Below are 15,734 nucleotides of genomic sequence, written 5' to 3'. Positions count from 1 at the left end.
TACCATTTTCTATGTTGGAAGAAAGCGTAAAAGTTCATTATATAAAATGGCTGGTGTATCTATGCATAACTATGTAAAAACCTATGAGAGTGCATGAATCCTGAAGCATACCAGCACCCAGCAATGTGCTTCTGTACTTCGCAGCAGTCAAAACTAAAAAAAAAAAAAAAAAAAAAAAAAAAAAAAAAAAAACAACAACAAAACACCCAATTTATTCTCCTGGATGTTCAAGACCACATATGGACATTCATGGGGATAGCTACTATCCCCATGCAAATTACAATATTCGCTAACTGGGGAAGAACTGAAAACAGATCCTGAGAACCTACTTTAACAGACACATAGAAGTTTTATATTAACCTCTCTTTGTTAAGTGTAACATCTTGATATATTATATTTAACATTAAATAATGGACAAAACTAATGCTTCTAGCACTTAATATTAATATTGAGCATCACTGAGAAAAAAAAAGTAGGGGAAATATCTCCCCAGTTAAAAGCAAAAAAAAAAAAAAAAGAATTTTCACAGGTTTTTTGATAGATATAGAAAAATAGCAACATCTTATTTTCTACGAAGAAAAAAGTAGTTACAACAGGTCACATATACTAAATAACCAGAGCAAAAGCCATACACATTCATTAGCATGGCAGTCAGCAAAGCTTAGTGGCTTTGACTCAGTTACTCTGCCATGAATGCTCTGATTTTGGAGTAATTTTCTACTCAATCCTGCTTTGTGCTGGGATGATGCAATTATCAAGTCAGGTGTGATTTTAAAGTCTCTTTTCTAAGCTCTTAAAAGACACGTACACATTCAAAAACAACTGCATGAGCACTGAAAGTGAGAAATCGATAGCACACAACTATTTGCAACCTGTCCCACAACAATTTATTACCACAGGAAAATTTTGAGACAAGTTTGGAACAAAAATGTACAATGGCACTAGGAAGAAGAGAACTTCAGTATTAACAATCCAACTACCCAGTTCCTATGTGAGAAAAGATAAACTGCAAAGCAATTACATCCCAGCAGACCAGTGCTTTCACAACTGAAGTCTTCTGACAGAAGAAAAAGAAAATGCAAACACTGGCTATATGAAACACATTTCTTAATGTATTGATTTTTACAAATTGTTTAAATAAGTTTCTATTTAGTTTAAGCTACACAATTTCCACAAATGGAAACTTTGTTATCTTGCCTTTTCTTAACAGTTTTTGTAGCTATTTCATGACAAACGATGTCTCATTTAGAAACGTATTTGAATCTTATTTTAAAAGTTCAAATGTGTGACATTTCAATTTAGTCTTTACTTTTTTGGAATTGCAATCAAACTGAAAATCAGTCATTTGCACAGCTTTATCCTTAGCAACACAGATGGAGCAGGTGGGAAGTAGGTGGTGGAAAGATGTCTCATTCTTTGCTGGAGTGCAATATCCAACACTTAGGTGGATGTGAAGAGAAGCTTTTTTTTAAGAGTGGCTGGAGAAAACTACATAGGTGATGGAGAAAACTACATAGGGCACAGTATAAAAAAGCTGAGCACTTCTGAAAGAGGAGACATCATACAGAACAAAACTGGACAACAAATTAAACATTAGCTAATAATTTAAATGTTCTATGAGTGAGCTAGTTAATGAGACAATAAATTATCTTGAGTTTGAAAGTGTTAATTTTAAAAAATCAGACTTGCATAAGCAGCAACTCTTTGTTCTTAATCCAGCACAACACTAACAGTGTATTCCAGTGCCAAAGTATTGCCCATATATCCCCTATAACAAGGTTGCTGAAATACATGCATATTATGACTGAGCACATTATCAACTTGTATCATGGTATATCTGGGTGCATTCTCTTCCCTTCCTGGAAGGAACTGGTTGATGATGTACGATGACTTACATGTTGCAATTTATCAGTCAGGAATAAGTTTCCACAGCTCTTTGTAATTATTTGGCATAAAAAGCAAAACAAAAATACAAGGCAGAATGGTAACTTCTCCAAAGAGCACAAAAGGTAAGATGGTCGATCAGCTAACAAGTTTTCTGTGCTGCTGACAATACCTGAACTAATATCTGGCTGACTGGACCAGCTATACCACTTCCCAGATGGCTTCTTATACAATAGAAATAACTGTTCATTTCCGATTTTTTTTTTTTTTAAGTAAAGTTTTTGGTTTACAAAATAAAATTCTAAAATGCTGTTTGAATTAATTGGGTAGAAGCAGATGCATTATGAATAAAAAAAACACTTGCATATTCTTCTTTAAAATAAATCTTGTTAAAGTTTTCTGTATCTCATGACCAGACAGGTATTAAATTACAAGAACAGAATTTCATTCCCATGGCAATAAAAGAATCTCAAATCTTAGCTACTGAATTGCTTCTGTATCAACATAAAATCTGTCAAGTGTTGCCTGTTCAGAGTGAATTCTACTATAGAGCTCACAGCCAGACTAAGACCAACCTCTGTAGATAGAGGGTAGCATAAAACTTTTGAGCACCTGCTCCATTTACAAAAATGAATCAAAGACAATGTTCTCTGTCAGTGTTGCTCTTAAATCATTGACATAGCATGTCAAGATTTACAGCTACAAGATACTACAGCATAATATACTATTACAATAAAATTAGTACTGGAACATGCATAAAGGATTAATAAAGTAAAGAAAAGATGGTTCCTTTCCCTTTCTGTGTCACCTCATCATTGTACCTATCTAAATGTTATAAGGAAATTTTCATAAATTTTGTCAGATGTTATCTTGCTCTTAGGTTTTTTTTTTTTCCCTGTCTCAGAAATGAAAGCTCCATCTAATAGTTACCTAACATATTATAAACTCCAAACACAGCCGGATTTGTACATATCTTGTTCTGGAATCTAAGTGGAGAAATCAGTCCCTAATTGTTTGAATACACAGTTAGAATTTTAACTGCTTCTAACCTTATGTCCTGGTTTCAGTTAGGACAGAGTTAATTTTCTTCCTAGTAGCTGGTAGGGTCCTATGTTTTGGCTTAGGATGAGAAGAGTGCTGATAACATGCTGATGTTTTAGTTGTTGCAGAGCAGTGCTTACACCAAGCCAAGGATGTTTCAGCTTCTCACTCTGTCCTGCCAATGGGCAGGCTGGGGGTGCAGCAAGAGCTGGGAGGGGACAGATCCAGAACAACTGAAGCAAACTAGTCAAAGGGGTATTCCATACCATCTGACGTCATGCTGAACAATATATAGGGGTGGCTAGCTGGGATGGGAGGGCTGGACTGCTCGGGGTTAGGCTGGGCATCGGGCAGTGGGTGGTGAACAATTGCATTGTGCATCACTTGTTTCATACACATTATTATTCTTAGTACTATTATCATCATTATTGTTCTTATTATTTTCCTGTCTTAATAAACTGTCTTTATCTCAACTCACAGGCTTCACTTTCCAGTTTCTCTCCCCCACCCCAGAGAGGGAGTGGGGAGGGTGAGCGAACGGCTGTGTGGTGTTTAGCTGCCAGCCAGGTTAAACCATGACACCTTAGTATGGATGGTTACCTGCCAACATCTGCAAAGTGTCTGTTATGTTAACATTGGTTATCCATTAAGATGATTTTACATATCTTAAAAGTTTCCAGCTATCATTTTTCACATGCAAATATTTCATCTTATTAAAATGAGCATTTAATTATTTTTATCCATTTTTTGGTGTTTTTTTTTTTTTCTTCATTTTTTTTTTAATCTAGCTAGTTTTGGTTAATTTTTTCTGTAGCCAACAAACCACTTTCAGGCTGAGGACAAACCTGTAAATGTCACACTACTGTTACATTTAATGGCACAAGGACCCTCCCCACAAAGCCTCCTCTGAGAGAAAGTGAAAGTGAACAGAAAGTATCTGGAAAACATCATGGACAAAATAAGTTAGTTTTGAGACTGGAAGTCATTACTGTATTGATAAATGTTGAGATTCTACTTACTAGATCGTTCATATTTGTCTGACTGGCTGGATGAATTTCTTCCAAGAACTCTAGCACATAGAACGTGTATCTGTCCATAAGATGAACGCCAATCCCAAGATCAGGTTGATGCTTAAAAACAACATGCAACAATTACTGGGCATTTGTAGAAGAGAACTTGATATTTGGACAAGGGAACAGAACATAACAGTATGTTACTGAAGTTAACAATATTTTTTTCTGTTGTTCCTAGGAAAATTAAGCAAAACAAACAACTAGCTGTGAAGAAATATATTGGTGATGAGCTATGTAATACAGTTTATCTTAATTTTTCCAGACTACATCTAGTCAAAAAGCTGGAAACTCCCTTCTTAGCACTCCAGTAGACAATTACATACTGCTCCAAGCTTCTTATGTCTTGGAAAACAGAGCTGAGAAACAGTTTATCTTGCAGTACTGTGTGGATTCAGGTAGTCCTGACCTGCTGGTTTTGGTCTGGCTTAGATCACTCTCCCATCTTCCTTTTTTAATGTAGGTGGGATACAATGACAGTGAAATATAGTGGTGTTTTTTTCATATGTTGAGTGTAAAAAACACTAGACTGAATATTCTCCACGTGTTTATCTCCTCAGTCTTCCCATTAAGATTTTTACCTGTCCTAGGCAACGCATAAATTGGCCAGGAAGCACAGAACTCCACTGACACCTTCAACTATCAACAGTGAACTGATGATGATTTCTGGGTTCTCAACATTTCTGTAAACTTTTCCAAGCCCTTCAGAACTTTTTAGAACTGAACTGGAACTGAGCAGGATAATCTCAGTACAAAATACACAAATAAGAGCAATAAGAGTTAGTGTAGACTGAATCAACACACAAAGGAAGAGGTGAGTCATCTTCTTCCTTATAAGTACAACACATTTTGCATAGTAAATTAAGTTTTTCCGTTGTTTTACATTTATAAAATTTAGAAAGAAATATTTTTTGTATTATCTATTTTTACGGTAAGAAAAGCTGAAAAATAAGACATATATTGGAATCATACAATCACAGAAGATCCTGAGTTGGAAAGGACAAACAAGGATTATTGAATCCAACTCCTGGCTTCACACAAGACCACCCAAAAAAATGAGACCAAAACCAGGTCTGAGTGCTGACCAAGTGCTCCTTGAACTCTGACAGTCTTGGTGCCATGACCACTTCCCCAGGAAGCCCATTCCAGAGCCTGACCCGCCTCTGAATGAAGAACCTTTTCCTAACATTCAGTCTGAATTTCCTGTTGCAGCTTCATGCTGTTCCCTCCATCCAACAGCCTGGTTCTTTGTGCGAACCCACTAAATAAATAGGAAAATACACTTAAGAGTTTTGTCAAAACTGTACATTGTAACTAAACACATTATACATTCAGCAATTGGAAGAGAAATCTTTAGTTTAAAAAAAAATCAATACGACCTGTGCTTTTAATTCATTCAAGTATTCTGAAAATTGTCTTCAGGATCACAAAAAAACGTACTTACTGATAAAGAATCTTCTCCTACTTGGCTGCTAGCCAAGGCCATTATATTAGGTGAATAAAATCGTTCATACATGGATGCTCCTTGACAAGTATCAATAATAAATAACAATTCATTGTACCTGAAAGAAATAGAACAGCCTTCTTACTCATATTCCTTTAGAATGAAATATAAAAGCTTTGCTTTTTGGTTATCAGGATAGCTCCTAGGAACCTAAGGAACAGAAGACTTCACACTGATTGAGTGTAAGATGTGAGTTCAGAAAAAGCCATTCATATGAACATCTGTAACTGTAGGATGTTAAAAACAAAATTTAGAACTCTTCTTTCTGAATGCAAACTTTCAGGCAATTCTATGGATGACAGATAGCATCACTGATGAAAGGTAAGCAAGGACTATCAGTAAGACTTCAGGCATCTTCATGAAATATAGTATGTAACCGCTGAATAAGAAGTTACTACCTTCTTTTCTGCCACATTTGTTCAAAAGCATCAGCAAGTTCTACATTTGTGATTTCTTCTGAATCTTGAAATTTTAGGAAACCATTTCCACCATGGCCTGGTAGAAAAAACACAAGTTAGGCAAGTATGTAGGTTAAAGGAAGATAATCAGTCTAATGTTTTTTCTTAAAATAAATAAATAAAAAATAAAAAGCACAAAACACAATTCTCTTTCTCCAGTGGAACTCCAGCAGAAGAAAATACTAGGACAGTGAGAAGATTTTAGACTGGAAACTAAATTCTGTACTGTCTCGTTATATATTTAAGTATCTAAGTATTTATATATATATTTATTATATTCTTTTTTATATGTATTTATATACATAGGTTTTTATATATGTATACTACCTCTATGTCTTGTACGTTTTTATATATACTATATTTTGTACTGTCTTAGGTTATTGTAGGTTAGAAGTACTGTCTTACAGGTTTTCTTAATTAGTACAACGTGATAAGAAAAAAAATGTAATTCTTTTGTTTGTTTGGACTCTTGATGGGATTTCAGGATTTCATATAGATCCATCCAACAAAGCCAATAAACAATATACACAAACCTTAAATTACCTGTCATATATATTAGAATATTGCTTCTGTCATCAGAAAGAAGACGTTTAGATCGAGGTGTGCTTGGTGGAATTCTTCCTGTTAATACACGCAAGAAATTTTCCACAGTAACCTATGAATAGAAGCAAAAAGTAATTTTCTGAAGAAAAATACTGATCGGTAGTTCTACATTGGTTTACATTAAATAAATAACGGAACAATAGAACATGTAGTGTGTCTAATAAGATGCAATACTGCATGGTATAAACTGCATCAACAGACACTTTCTGTTCAAGGTTTTACTGCAGTAAGGTTCAGAATTATATAGTACCTTTTATTACATCTCACTAATATCAGCCTCTTGCTTTACTATATCAAATGAAGCTACTACTACTGTAATTTCTAAGTACCTTTTTCATTGATCTGAAAACCTTCACTGTGTACCTTTATTCTGGCAAAGCTGTTCATGTACTCACAAAGTGCAACATTAGCGTGTGTTACCATGGAAAAATAAAGTTTAAACTTCCTCTGCAACTCAGGAAAGGAAAAACAAGATCAATTTCAGTTACATAAGTCTTTGAGCATCATCACGATGGTGATTGTAAAACCTCCTATAAAACAGCATTTGCTCTTCATGCAGATGTATACAACTCAAATGTTAGCAACAAAATCATACTCTGGAAAGAACATAATACACATTTCACTTGCATGCTGTAAGTTTCACAGTGGTGTTAATCGCTTGCAAGATGAGACATCAACCAGTAATCTACCATTTCTGAAGGAGAAAATTCTGTAACATCCATATATTCCTTGTATACACACAAGGAGTTCCATATATTCTTAATTAGGATAGTTCAGATGAGAATGACCTACAAAGATCACTTATCCCAACTGCCTAACCACTTCAGGGCTAGCCAGAAGTTAAAGAGTATTAACGACAGCATTATCCAAATGGCTCTTGAACACTGGTTGATGTCTTAGATCATCAAGCACCTTGCCTGGAAGTCTGTTCCAGTGTTTGACTACCCTCACAGCATAGAAATTTTTCCTAGTGTTCAGTCTGAACCTCCCCTGGTGCAGCTTTGTCATCGGTTACCATCTTTGCTTACCCTCCTCTGCAAGCTGCAGAGAGCGATAAGGTCACCTTTCAGCCTTCTCTTCTCTAGAGTAGGTAACCCAAGTGTCCTCAGCCTCTCCTTATAGGACATGCCTACCAGCAATTTTACCTGCTTTGTTGTTCTCCTCTGGACACGTTCAAGTATCATATCTTTTTTATACTGTGGAGATTCTGTTCTTTAACCAATACAAATCACGTTTCTGGTATAATAAATTTCAAATACAAAACCCAATGGGGGAGGAGAGGTGTTGACAGTAAAAGCCCAGCCCTTGACTAGTCACATGAATAAAGACGACTTTCAGAAGCTTTATAAAGCTTTAAAACAGCAAAAATCGAGACCCAGTAATTTAAAGCACAGTTACCTCATAGCTCCTGTAATCTACTTCCACATCATCTCCATATACATTTAGCTCCATGTTTTTATGACTAAACACAGTAGCTGGTTTGGGATTTCTGGGGTTACATGCCATATCATCTGCCAGCATCAGGACAATGTGACTGTAGAAAACACAAGAAAAACATTTTTGACATTCTTGTTTCACACAAGTCAAAAGGAAACTACAACAAAAACATGCCATGACTAAAACAATAGCTTTCAACATTAAGAAGGTTCCTGACATTGTAAGCAAAACTTTGCTTAGTTACACCTTACATACATCCTTGCTAATATAATGATACCACACATGGTAATGCAGCTAGCTGATATTTACAGGATTCAGTCAGGCCAAACCTGAATATGCAGGTAGTTAATGCTAACAACTTTACGGTACAGACTTGCCTGGAGCTAGGTGGGCAAAACTCTAGAAAAATCTCCAGATTTTTATAAGAAGTCCCGGCTTGTTTGTGCCCTTTTGGGCAAATTAAAAATATTATGAAAATTGTTTTGTTAATTAAATTTGAGGAGCTCCTAAACATTCCTCAGACTACATCTACATCATACTACATCTGATGTACTACTGCATGATTATCTGTGTTAACCAGGAATTTACCTAAAGAATACATGGGCTGACACCTAAGAGATCCAGCACTACGGAGAATGTGCCAGAGATGTCTGGAACAAGGGGATGTAATTCTTTTCCTTGGAAAACACTCTTTGATATAGTTTAAGTAATCTTTGTAAGTAAACTTTTAAGTAATCCACAAAGAATGCTGCTAATTCAGACTCTCAGATATGGTTATAAATTAAACTGTGTCCTGCCGTTTAAATACTATTCTTGTGCCTGTCATCATTCACCTATGTGTCACCTATATGTCTGCATGAGTACTTTATGAGTAATGTTATTCTTTATTAAGTGCTGACATGCTCCACACTGAACACAACAAAAAAATAGACAGATAGTTGCTATCCAAAATAATTCAAGCACTGACACTAAAAAATAATTAAAGTAAATGATTTCACTGGGAATAAAATCCTGGAATAATTATGATGCTGTAACGACAGAAGTCAGAGGAAAACAACCACAGAAGAGAAATAACATTTTTCCCCATGCTTGCACACAAGTACAAAACTATTTTTATTAAATAAAAAAAAAAAATCACTCATTAAACAGGAAATAGTTGGAAGCAACTGTCAAATACGTACCCTACAGGTCTACTGAATATTTAGGTCTAGACCCATTTTTTCATTACATACAGACGAGACGAAAACTAAGCCATAACTAGACCCATGATTTAGCACTCTATTTGCAAGGAATGTGTCTATTAAAAAAATAATAAAAATAATCACACATCACTCAGTAAAAGCTCTGCATGGTTGTAGTGAAGACAGGTGAGCACAAACATACAGAGTTTGAACACCATATGGCATTCTTAAAAGCACATTGTCCACACATTCAGCTTAATAACCTCAGTGCTAACTCACAGCTTAGCTGTTAAACTAATGTAATCATGTATTATATTACTGTTATTCCCATATTGTAAAACTTAAGCTGTGTAATGAATCCAGCAATCAAAAAGATTTTCTCAATTCATTTTGGCTTTCTTATATTCTAGCAAAACTCGTTCTTACAAATTGGAGCATTGTGCCCACATGTCAACAAATCAGAGCAACTTGCAGTCAGAAAACCACAAACCATTTTCCAAATCTGTTCTGTTGTCAGATGACAAATAACTTAAACCACCAAACTGACACAGCTCCATCCAAAAGGCTATGGACAAATCCTTTCAAAGAAGCCCACCCAGGAATCATGATAAATGTTTATTTTTAGGATATCATTAAGACTTAAAAGAAAAAAGGTTATTTTGAATGAAATTTTGCTGCAAAGAAAGCAAACCAGGTAGAGGAAGGAAATAGGAGAAACCCACTCAAATCCATGTTGAAAAAGATGAAAAAAAAGGTAACCCACTCCCTACTATCTCTTTAGGTCTTGTCTAATGTCTTATTCTTGACCTTAGTCTAAAGGATAGCCAGCTTTTTGAGATTCATTTCTGGATCTTTGGGTATGAATAACAAACAGATCAGGCACCTGAAAATCAGAAATCTCCAGCTATTCTGTAGTTTTTATAGTATTACTAAAACCACCACCTATTTTCATGGTGAATTCATGTAGATTTAAAAAAAAAAAAAAAAAAAAAAAAGCTTTCAGGTAAGGACAGAAGTAGCAAAAGAATTTCTAAGGTAGCACCTATGGTGTCCGTGCTTCTTCTCTCCTGTATAGCAGGAGAGAAGACATATTTCTGAATAAGATGTGCAAAAAAACACCATACAATGCTTAGGCAGTATGTTTCCTTGGATTTATAGCCCCAAAATTCCTCCACAAATTAGGTTTCAACATCCCATCTTTCAGAAACAGAAAAGTCACTCCCTTATTTTTAAAAATAAAGACAGAAAAAGGGATGACGTTGCCATTGCATCCACAGTTGAGTGGGAGCTGAGTGGGGACTCCAGATGCTACCGTCTTAAACCTGGACAAATAAATGACATACAAACTTAATCCTCTTTAAAATATACATTTTGAAATGACGAAGCGGGCCATACATCTTAGGCAGATATGCTGGAGAAACTACCAGTGCTCTAAATTAACATTAAAAAATAGGATCACAAGTATTTCCATAGGAGCCCATGGCTACACAAAGCCTATTACTCAATGGATTTTGGTGCTTATAAATTCATTTCATTGATTTGGTACAAGTAAATTGCATTCCAAAACAGCTGGATGGAACCGTGTCAATACCGACTAAAACTTACAGTAGGTACAAAATTAAAAAGGCACTTTAGAACAGTTCATTCATCTTCCAAATCTTGTTCAAGAAAGAATATTCTTTTAATCTCTGTGCTACAGAAGCAGTTTTCATGGACAAAGACTCTGGTTTCTTAAAAAATATGCAAAATGGATTTTTCAAGGCTGCTATCAATATATAGGAGCTGCTTTGTTCAAGGCCTTAAGCACAGAGATTCTGTGTAGTATGAGGTATGGAAGCCTTGCTATTTTTAGTAGTTATGGTTGCTAACATCTTCACACAGAAAGGAAATTAAAGTATAGCAGAAGCAAGGTTTCAGAGTAGTACTGTCATCACTGAATGCATTTACCAATTTTCACTTTATGCTTTCACCAATATAGTAAGTGGTACAGTTTAGTGGCCAGATAGATTTAAGAGGGGGAAAAAAAAGCTAATTGACACATTCCAACTGGAAGTTTTCTTATATAACTTGTTGCTTTTTTCCTTTTGAACACTATTGCTGCACTTTTCAACACACTGCTGTGATCACATCTTTACTTTTATCCTGTTGAACTGGAAAGAAAAATGTATTTTTATACTGCTTCAGACAATGAAAGAACTTTAACAGCACATTTATAAGGAATTGTATTCACCAAGGTCTCCTCACCTATCAGGTATGCCCAGTCTCTTCACGCTTCTGTATACTGAAAGAGTGTTTGCCACGTGACGGTAATTAAACCAGAATCGAGATGTGCACACCTTTTTAAGGAAAAGAAAAACACAATACGTTAAGTAGCATAAAAATACACAAATTGGCCTGGAATACACATCAGAAGACACTGATTACAGGTATTCCAACAAAGTTACAGATCAGAAAGAACATAGCAACACCAAGAAAGTCATCATATAAGCTATATAAACCTTTGTTGTACCAGAGCAATAAATGCTGAAAATAAGTGTTAAAAAAATAAATGTTCTTAACATACTGGCTCATGAGAAAATTGTCATAAAACCAACTGAGCATAGAAAGTGGCACTTTAGGGAATAATCGAGCAACAGTAAGTGGATAAGCTAGATTTTTCATTTACTTTCTCCATACCCAATGAAAGAAAAATCGAAGGAAGAGTTTTCATCTCAATAGTAAACCCATTCTGGGAGCATTCTTGCATAAAGCATAAGCAAATTCATGCAGAAGACACACATGAGAAAACACACTAAGGGCGTTTAAGGAGTCAAATACAATAAAGCAAGAGCTAAGTAAGCTCTAACCAAAATCTGAATACAGATTCTCAAAAAATCTCAAAGGAGTTCAGATTCTACTCTTCTAACAGGGCAAAGAGATGGTGTGAGCCATTCCTGTACTGAAAGTATTCCATAGGTGAGATATTATTTAATCTGTCCTCCAAAACTTGAAATCAATGAGATTCCAAAATCTTCAGAGGCAATATGCTGTAGTTCTTAATAGCCTCATTGCTGTCGTTGTGTTTAAATTAAGTTCAATACTTCAAATTTGTTCTGCACCAAGGACAGAAACTCCTTTGCAGACAAATTTCCTTCAGTTTTACCAGTTGTTCAGACAGATGAAGGAAAAAGCATTGAGACTTGATTTTAAATCCACAAAAATAAAGAAGAAACAAGCATAGCATTTAAGACAGTTTAATTCTTCATCTCCGATTTAAACAGAAACATCTTTTAAGCCAAGTCACACAGAGCAAACTATATCTTTTTCTCTAGTCTTTTATACAAAGAAATGAATAGTAGCTTAAAAATCAAAAATAGTAGTTTATAAATCAAAATAGCTTAGTAGCTTATAAATCAAAATTCAGCCTGAAAGGATCCTCAAGTCCCTCCAGGTTGGAATTTCAAAAAGCTTGTGAGCACATTTGCCTTTGAGCAAGATTCACAGGCCTGAAAACTAACCCTGGCAAATGTAGCTGTGACTTTTCAAGAAATTGTCCTCTGCCCCTTCCCTTCATTACCTCCCGCACAACACAGCATAAAACATGCCTACATATTAAATTTGGCTATTTACAGCACATTAATTCAAACTACTGACAAGGTGGGTTTGCAGTACAATTTGAGGCCTGAAGTGTTTGATAGCAGTTAAACCCTCTCTACTTTATTGCTTTAAGAAATTAGTAACAATTGTTAAAAAGCTGAATCATGAATTACCCAAGAAAAAAAAAAAAAAGCAGCAGAGAATCTGTTGAAGACTGAAATTACAGTTCCTTGGATAGACTTTTCCACTTTTTTTGTGTTTTTAAGTGTACTAACTACAGCACCTATTTGTTAAAAATATTGAAATAGTACTTGATGTTTTAATGGTTTCCAGTTTCTACACTGCAGACTACAGAAATTATTTGTTCTAACTTGATCCGTTACTATTCACTTTCATTTTATATTGCAACATTTTAGTATCTGGAAAACAAACATCTGCTACTGAGTAATCATAATAGCGTTCTGAGACAAATTAGTCATTAGGACCCAAATTGTGATTAAGAACCAATTGTGTAGCATGATTCAAAGCTAATAAAAGATTCGTGGCAATGAAAAAAATTAGATAAGAACAGTTGATCTAAACATTATGTAAATTACGAATTTATTTTATCCTAAGCCTGTTATCACAAGTTAACAGATTGAGTAAGAATACATAAATCAGAAATAAATGATACCTGCCTGGTCAAAGAGATACACTTTTCTGATATAATAATTACACTTCTGTTCAACATGCACTGTGATAATTTAACCGCTTTAATGCTGTTAGAACTTTTGCTTTATAAAACCTACCATGTATCTATACATTCTGAATGCTTGATATTAAATTACAATGAAAATCTAATTTTAATATTAATATTTTTAATATTAAAAATATTTTTATTATTAATTAATAAATTTGCATGGCTTACTTCAAATTTATTCATTTCCAATCCCTTCTCCTTCTGTTTCTTTCAAATAAACAAAGTTCTTGAGCAATTGTTGCACTAATGGCATATGACGAAAAATTGTAAACTTTATTTGAAGAATACAACCTGGACGGCACTTACCAAAACCGCCCAGTTATTTGTATGTCCGCTTCTAAAGAACTGTTCCGCTTGATCCTTATAGACAGAGAAAATATTAGATGTTTTTCAGTAGAAAGAAAGCAATAACTGATCATATTTTTGTTTCCATAAAACAAACCATGTTCAATGCATGTTTGCATTTACCACACCTAACACTGAATAAAGCTTAGAAAACATTCAAGAATACCATTTTTTCTTATTCCATGTTGCATATTTTATCTAAGTTAGCTCTAACAAATCTTTCCCTGAAACTTGCTAAATGAAAAAGATCCATTAGTCACTTTCAAGTTAGTTAAAAAGCCCACGCATCTCTATTCCAGAGTACACTCCAAAGTGCAATGATTTATTAACCTACAATTTCCTCCTTAATGAGAGAAGGGGCTTGGATGAATTTCTATTTTCATTGTTCCTCCTGTCTTTCCAGCAGCAGAGAAGCTAATCTAGAACTTTAACTCATTTTAAGTCCATGCTTCAAAATAAGGAGCTAGAACAATACCAACCGTTTCTATATAGATTGCAACATGCTTTGCAGAGGAGAGGGTCCTTGTCTTAAACAGACTGCATGTATCAGCATATTTAAAGAGGCTAAGGTTTTCCAGCGGTCACAGAAAGAGTCAGGCACAAGACAGAAATCCAGACTCCTGATGCTTAATTTGACTGGTTTACTTCTCTGAGGAGTACCAGCCTGATGCCTTACACAAAACGCAGTCATAGAAAAGTGTGTTAAAACATATGCAAGGGTACTATACTTCAAGTAGTTAAAAATCTGCAGTTTCCGAATACTGAAGGCGTTTCTATTGTTTACTTCTTGCCCTACTAGTAATTATTTTCAAGTACAACCTTTTTTTTTTTTTTTTTTTAAATAAAGCAGAATCCAAGTGCAAACAACCCAGGTGCAGCATGTATGCTATGCGAGAAAAAAAAAAGTTATATATATATACATATATAGTTATATATATGTATGGGGGGAAAGCATTAGCTTCGGTTTATAAAATGGAAACACCTGCCAGAGCTGCGCACAGCAATCACGGCCAGGTGAGGCCTGGCGCCCAGCCACCTGTGGAAGCCCACAACTCCCCACTCCCTTTGCACCTCCATTTTCCCTCACACAACTCAGTCAGCAAGTGGCTGAAGAGGCCAAACGCATCACCGCCTACCGAGAGCTGTGTTGCACTGCCAAAGCAAGATGTTTCAGAAGCAGATATATTACAAGGGGGGGAGGGGGGGGGGTCTTTAACTTTACACACTCTGAACAAGTTCCACGTGCCTGTTCTGGGATGTGCTGCATTAGTTTATAAAACCCTAATTCCGCGGCAGGGCGCTCAGCCCGGCCCCTTTGCCCACAGCCCTCCCGGCCCTTCCCCGAGCACCACCAGCGGCCCGGGGCGGCTCCAGCGGGGCGGGCTCCGCCTGCGGCGGGGCGGAGATAGGGGGAAACAGCAGCAGCAGCAGCAGCAGCATGGCAGCGGCGGGGAGACTGCAGCGCCGTCTGCCCTCCCTCTCTTTCTTTGTCTCTCCTCACCAGCCGCTCTCCCCCTGCAGCCCCCGTACCTGGACGCCGCTGGCGAGCGCCGCGCCGCAGCAGCCCAGGAGCAGGGCCACGGCCGGCAGCGCGGCCGCCATCTTACCCCGCCCGGCTCCGGGAAGCGGCCGCTGCGCATGCACGGGGCGGGGAGAGGCGCTCGGGGCTGCCCCACGGCCCGCTCTGTGCCGGCGGCGTAGCTTTTAGGAACTGAATAAAGCATGAGTTGTCCCCTTGCTCAGTCTCCTTATGTCGTTTTTTTTTAATAGAGCTGGGGCGGTAGTGGTAGCAGATCTCACCAGTGCTGTGAGGGGAGCTGTTAGAGCCCTGTGATGCAGCGCTGCCCTAGCCAGACCTTGGCCATCCCATGGACAGGCTGAGCTGGTGGTAGAAAA

The 15,734-nt window shown here is 36.6% G+C and overlaps 1 protein-coding gene across 2 annotated transcripts in view; it reads right to left on the bottom strand.

Annotated features, from left to right (window-relative positions):
• The window catches only part of PIGK (phosphatidylinositol glycan anchor biosynthesis class K), a 73,976-nt gene extending 58,449 nt beyond the window's left edge, over positions 1 to 15,527 (bottom strand). The window contains exons 1-8 of one of the 2 annotated variants that reach the window (XM_027463075.3): positions 15,369 to 15,527; positions 13,800 to 13,853; positions 11,423 to 11,514; positions 7,959 to 8,094; positions 6,501 to 6,612; positions 5,898 to 5,994; positions 5,440 to 5,557; positions 3,945 to 4,055 (exon numbers count right to left, since the gene is read on the bottom strand). In XM_027463075.3, the coding sequence (XP_027318876.2) occupies positions 3,945 to 4,055; positions 5,440 to 5,557; positions 5,898 to 5,994; positions 6,501 to 6,612; positions 7,959 to 8,094; positions 11,423 to 11,514; positions 13,800 to 13,853; positions 15,369 to 15,440 (792 nt within the window). In that variant the 5' untranslated portion in view covers positions 15,441 to 15,527. The remainder of the gene's footprint in view (positions 1 to 3,944; positions 4,056 to 5,439; positions 5,558 to 5,897; positions 5,995 to 6,500; positions 6,613 to 7,958; positions 8,095 to 11,422; positions 11,515 to 13,799; positions 13,854 to 15,368) is intronic. The other variant, XM_038182903.2, reaches the window with a different exon arrangement.
• Positions 15,528 to 15,734: the final 207 nt, after the last annotated feature.

The sequence above is a fragment of the Anas platyrhynchos genome, chromosome 8 (assembly GCF_047663525.1).
Source record: "Anas platyrhynchos isolate ZD024472 breed Pekin duck chromosome 8, IASCAAS_PekinDuck_T2T, whole genome shotgun sequence".
NCBI classification, from domain to species: domain Eukaryota; kingdom Metazoa; phylum Chordata; class Aves; order Anseriformes; family Anatidae; genus Anas; species Anas platyrhynchos.
Note: the sequence above shows the minus strand (reverse complement) of the source record. Positions and strands in the feature narration are given on the sequence as shown.